The following is a 5,000-nucleotide window of genomic DNA, read 5'->3' as shown; positions in this document are numbered from 1 at the left end:
TTTGTTCCAAAATAGTAACCGTATTCAAATCTATGCGGTTTGATCGTGTAAAACGCTGCCTCAGCCCGGGCACAAAACGCAAATTTCCGTCGGAAACTTTACTGAGATGCAAAAAACACAGTCGATGGGCTTGCTCACGTTCCTTTTTCAGTCCGGGGTGAAAAAATGACATGCTTGGATAGCTATTTCATGGATGTTTCAGCCGTTTGACAGGGCTCAGGAATTTGAAATAACATTGTTTGTCAACGGTTACAGAGTCCATGGTCTTGGTGCTGACCAAAAGAAGAGCGGACTCCGGGGACGAGAGTGATCTCAGTAGTAAATTTTCAATAGAAAATTGCGGTTTGCACCTGGGCTGAAATGAGCTTTTAATCGCAACAAAATTTCAGCGCGGTGGGCGGGGCGAAATTTCAGCCCTGGCTGACACTCACCATGTAATCATGCCTTAAAGACGTGAGAGAATTATATTTCGCAGATTTCAGATTTCAATTGCAACACCATTATCATATATTTTACCTTAAAGTGCACCTAACCCAAAATATTATTTTCGCCAAAATGAATCTTTGCCCCTGTTCGAAACGCATTGCGGCCATTTTTTCCTTTTTCTAACAAATCCTGCCATTTTATAGGCTTCAAAACTTGCGAAAAACCAATCATCTTCTGTTCACGACCGAGTCAGAAGGGGAGTGGGTCGATTCCTGATTTCACGTCACAAACTGATTTACGTTGCATTAACTCTTTGTAAACACGCATGCAAAGTAGATTGTGACGTCAAATCAGGAATAGACCCACTCCTCTTCTGACTCGGTCGTGAACAAAAGATGCTTGGTTTTTCGCAAGTTTTGAAGCCTATAGAATGGCTCAATCGACCACGAATAGGACAAATGACCAATTTCAATTTTTTATCAGAGTTGATGCTTTTGACGAACCTTACGCTAAAAAACTGCGATTCAAAACGAACTAGTCATAGAACCAGTACGGATAAAAGCGAGGAAAACTACTGTTATTGTACCTGAACATGATCGTCCATCACCAGTAAAGCCTGTCTTGCATGTGCAGTTGAAGTTTCCAGCCATATTTTTACAAGTTGCATTTTCATTGCAATCATGGATCCCGATGAGGCATTCGTCTACATCTGATTAGGAACAGGTACTCAATTAACCATTTCAAACTTTCATAAAAATTATCCATCAAACAATTTGGTCTTCTTTCACTATCATTAACTATGATGACGTTTTAAACGGGGAGTGAATGACCAGGACCAAAAAAAGACCATCCTGTTTCATGTGAGAATTGATGCTTCTCACAAAAACAAAGGCTCAGCTCAAAATGAACCAGTGATATTTCCAATACGAATAAAAGCAAGCAACACTACTTCTATTTTACCTGAACATGACCGTCCATCACCATTAAAGCCTGTCTTGCATGTGCAGTTGAAGTTTCCAGCCGTATTTGCACAAATTGCATTTTCATCGCAATCATGGATTCCGATGCTGCATTCATCGACATCTAAACGGCAAGAAAGGACACAGGTACTGAATTAACAATTTGAAATTTTGAAAAAAATATCGAATTATACACTTTCATCTTCGTTCACTATCATCAACTATCATCAACTGTGTGATGACCCTGAATATGGCGAAAGCAAGACCATCCGGCGTAGCTCAAAACGAACTCCAAGTGGTATTTCCAATACGGATAAAAGCGAGAACATAACTGATTTTGAACGAAACATGACCTTCCATTTTTAACATGTATTTTTCTTTTCTCAGAACCCTTTCTTTCCTTCTTTAACTTAGTAGCTGCCACACTTAAACGTTGTACGTTCTTTGGAAAGCAACAAAAAAGGTGACGACGTTTTCCTGTCTTTACCTCTTTCGCAGTTTTCTCCTGCAAATCCCGGTGGACACTCACAGGCAAAGTTCTTGTCATTATATCCCAGAAGACACTTTCCATTGTTGAGGCATGGATTGTAACAGCAAGGATTCTGATGAGGCAAGATACTGAATAATTATATCACCTTCTGATCACCAGTTCCGTGGCGCAAATTTATTATTAACGAGGAATTTGTAGTGAGTTTGCCCTCCTTATGGCATATAGCCCATCGTTTCCTATCACAGTAGTAGATTAAGATATTGATAAAATCGCTATCAGTATAGCCATTAGTCATTTCGAAGTTTTGGTCCACTTTTCGTGAGTACCCTAGTAAGTTTCACATCCCACGTACGATAACACCTTGATGTGTAAAGTGAAAAATGATGATATTTAGCCTGTGATAAAATGAGAACAAGAGAAAATAATGATTCTCTTGACGAGAAGCAATACACAGCTTTTCAATTAAGCTGATACGGGGTGAAATCTGGCCCAAAATATTTTACTTTCAATTTAGCATGACATACCTTTGCGCCTCTGTATGTCCAACCCTGTCTTGGCTTGAGATCTTCCGGGTGCTGGCAGTGGTCGGAATCACTAAGTTCACAGATAACGTTGCTTGGAGATTTTCCGCTACCAATGTTGACAGACACACACTTGTTTTCCATGAGACACCAATGCTCACATTCGTCTTTACCAACGGTAAGATTCATAAACACGTGTCCTTCAAAGTATTGGCCCGTTTGTACTGGGAGAAGGTGGATGGTTCGACAAGAACGATCTACGAACAATAGCACAAGTCACTGACACTAAGCCTGAGCCTGAGGCGAATAATTGTTAAATATTGCAATTTTACAGAAACCAATTAGGAAATTTGCAGCCGAAGATCACAAAAAGTGATGAAATAACTCAACGATTTTCAACATGGGGTACATCATAAAAGTAAACCTTACTTTCGGTTTGAAGTGGCGCTTTGCAGATTTTTCTTCACAATGTATTCTGTTTCGAGGAATTTCCGGATGCGAATAACCAATTTAGTGCAACGTCACAAGCTGCATTGAATTCATTCAGTATAGGAAATCGTATGAACCCGAGTGCGTAGGCAAGTGCAATTTGAGAACTTTCAAAACATCACGAGTGACCATAAATCACGAAATGCACGTGCAGGTTCATGCGATATTTTATTTATTATATTCTCAACAAAATTACTCAAACGCACTACTTTGTTCGTGCTCGTGCTTCTTCCAGTTTTGGGTTTAGTTTTCTTTCAGTCGCCCATGTTTGCCAGACATTCAACCAGGTCTGTGTAGCTTTCAACGTGTTTTTGTTTTTTATGGAGCGGTATCAACGCCAAAAATAAAAGTAGAGCTAGATGATATGATGGTCGATCTGTTTAATAAGTTACTCCGTTTATAAGATACGATGGTTTGGCCGCGCAATTAAATATTACAGCTTAAAAACACGATACTCCGTCTACTGGACGCTATAGTCCGTCTACTGGACACAATATTACGCCATAACAACACGATAGTATGTCGAGACCGTAGACCGCCTTTTAAACATGTTTCGGCATGACAAGACGATAGTCCGCCTTCCAAACAATATTTGAGACATCTTTTTCAACAAAACCTCAGAACCACTTCATGATGCAACGCTTTCTTCACTGTTGGACGAACTAAGCGAGCCACTGACGCGGCGAGGCGACAAAAATAACACGATGATTTGCCTAGGAACCTGGTAACTAACGGTCAGCCTCAAAATGACTTTCGCGCGAATTTAGGGCGCGCTGTTGTTCGTGTCATGGCTGACAAGGAGGATAATCCAGACCGTGATCAAGCGCGAGGATCGCAAATGACTACCGGTAGGTTTGCAGAATCTGCTTATTCGCAGGCGGTGGACCTTCTAGAAAGAAGTGTGAGCTTACTAAAAGAATCGCCTTTGGAAAGAAACGTATCATCGCCTTTGGAAGAACGCCAAGGTCAGCGTGCTCTTGCGAATTACAGGTTAGTTTTGAACCTATTTATAAGCTTGTTGGTTGCGTTTTTTGATCGCGGTTATCACAGGGAAACATTACACCGTTTTCGTTGTCATTATGACAAATCAAATTTGTCATAATGACAAATGTGCCAGCATCGGATTTTTAAGATTAAATTTGACCAGCATTTTGTACAGCGAGTTGTACGGTCAGGATTGTCTTCAAAGTTACAGGTATCAAACTTGAGGGAAAAATCTGTCGTAGGATTTTAAAATTATTGCCATTTTTTGAAAAAATGAGCATTTCAAAATGTGCGAATATCTCAAATTGCTTTTACTTTTAACTGCGAAATCAATAGCATTTTCTCAAAGTTCCAACATTTTTCATTTAAAATACCAAGATTCAAAGAAAACGGTGTAAGTTTTTCTTTTGTGCTATATAACAAATCACTTAATGACTCGTCCCGCAGGAAACACTTCACCTTGTTTCCCTCGAATTTCCGTGTTTCCCTCGGCTGTGGCCTTGAGTTGAGGAAACATTGAGATTCTCTAGAAACAAAATGAACTGGTTCCCTCGGGACCGGTCATTAAGTGTTATTGTTTGGTGACCAAACATTTTACCACTTGGCCACCTGGTTTGGTGCTGTTTGATCGTGTTTGGTTGTGTTTGATAAAATTTGAAAGGCCATCAAACATCGATTCAAACAACTTAAAACATTACTTTCGTTCTCGTGTTTGATAGCCGAACTTTTGTTCGTTTAGCCAGCCGTATCAATAATGTTTGGCGCGCCCATGCGTTCCACGCTAGCTCAGCCGCTTGTATCCACCTGTTTTTTACGTATTTGAGTCCCATAGTTCAAAATGTTTTACCATTTGGCCACTCACGTCAACATCAGCATGTTTATTTCAAATGCAAGATAACTTGGGACGTTTAATAAATTAACGAATAGTGGCTGCAGGTGTACTGGTCTGTACCGCATGTAGTCAGAATGTTTTTTTCGTGTAAGACTTGTTCAAATAAAACTCACCTTGTTGAGCCTCTGTATTGTTTCAAGAAAAGCCAGCAACAGCACTGAAACCATTAGCCGTGGAATAGAAAGCCAACAGCATTTCATACTTGGAACCTAACAATACAAACTTTCATGCGTTGTACA

At 40.1% G+C, this 5,000-nt stretch overlaps 1 protein-coding gene across 1 annotated transcript in view; it reads right to left on the bottom strand.

Annotated features, from left to right (window-relative positions):
* Positions 1-2,608, bottom strand: part of LOC138030334 (protein kinase C-binding protein NELL2-like) — a 7,695-nt gene extending 5,087 nt beyond the window's left edge. The window contains exons 1-4 of the mRNA XM_068878260.1: positions 2,400-2,608; positions 1,873-1,987; positions 1,387-1,509; positions 1,013-1,135 (exon numbers count right to left, since the gene is read on the bottom strand). Of these exons, the coding sequence (XP_068734361.1) occupies positions 1,013-1,135; positions 1,387-1,509; positions 1,873-1,987; positions 2,400-2,585 (547 nt within the window). The 5' untranslated portion in view covers positions 2,586-2,608. The remainder of the gene's footprint in view (positions 1-1,012; positions 1,136-1,386; positions 1,510-1,872; positions 1,988-2,399) is intronic.
* Positions 2,609-5,000: the final 2,392 nt, after the last annotated feature.

This window comes from Montipora capricornis, chromosome 13, assembly GCF_036669925.1.
Source record: "Montipora capricornis isolate CH-2021 chromosome 13, ASM3666992v2, whole genome shotgun sequence".
Lineage (NCBI taxonomy): Eukaryota > Metazoa > Cnidaria > Anthozoa > Scleractinia > Acroporidae > Montipora > Montipora capricornis.
Note: the sequence above shows the minus strand (reverse complement) of the source record. Positions and strands in the feature narration are given on the sequence as shown.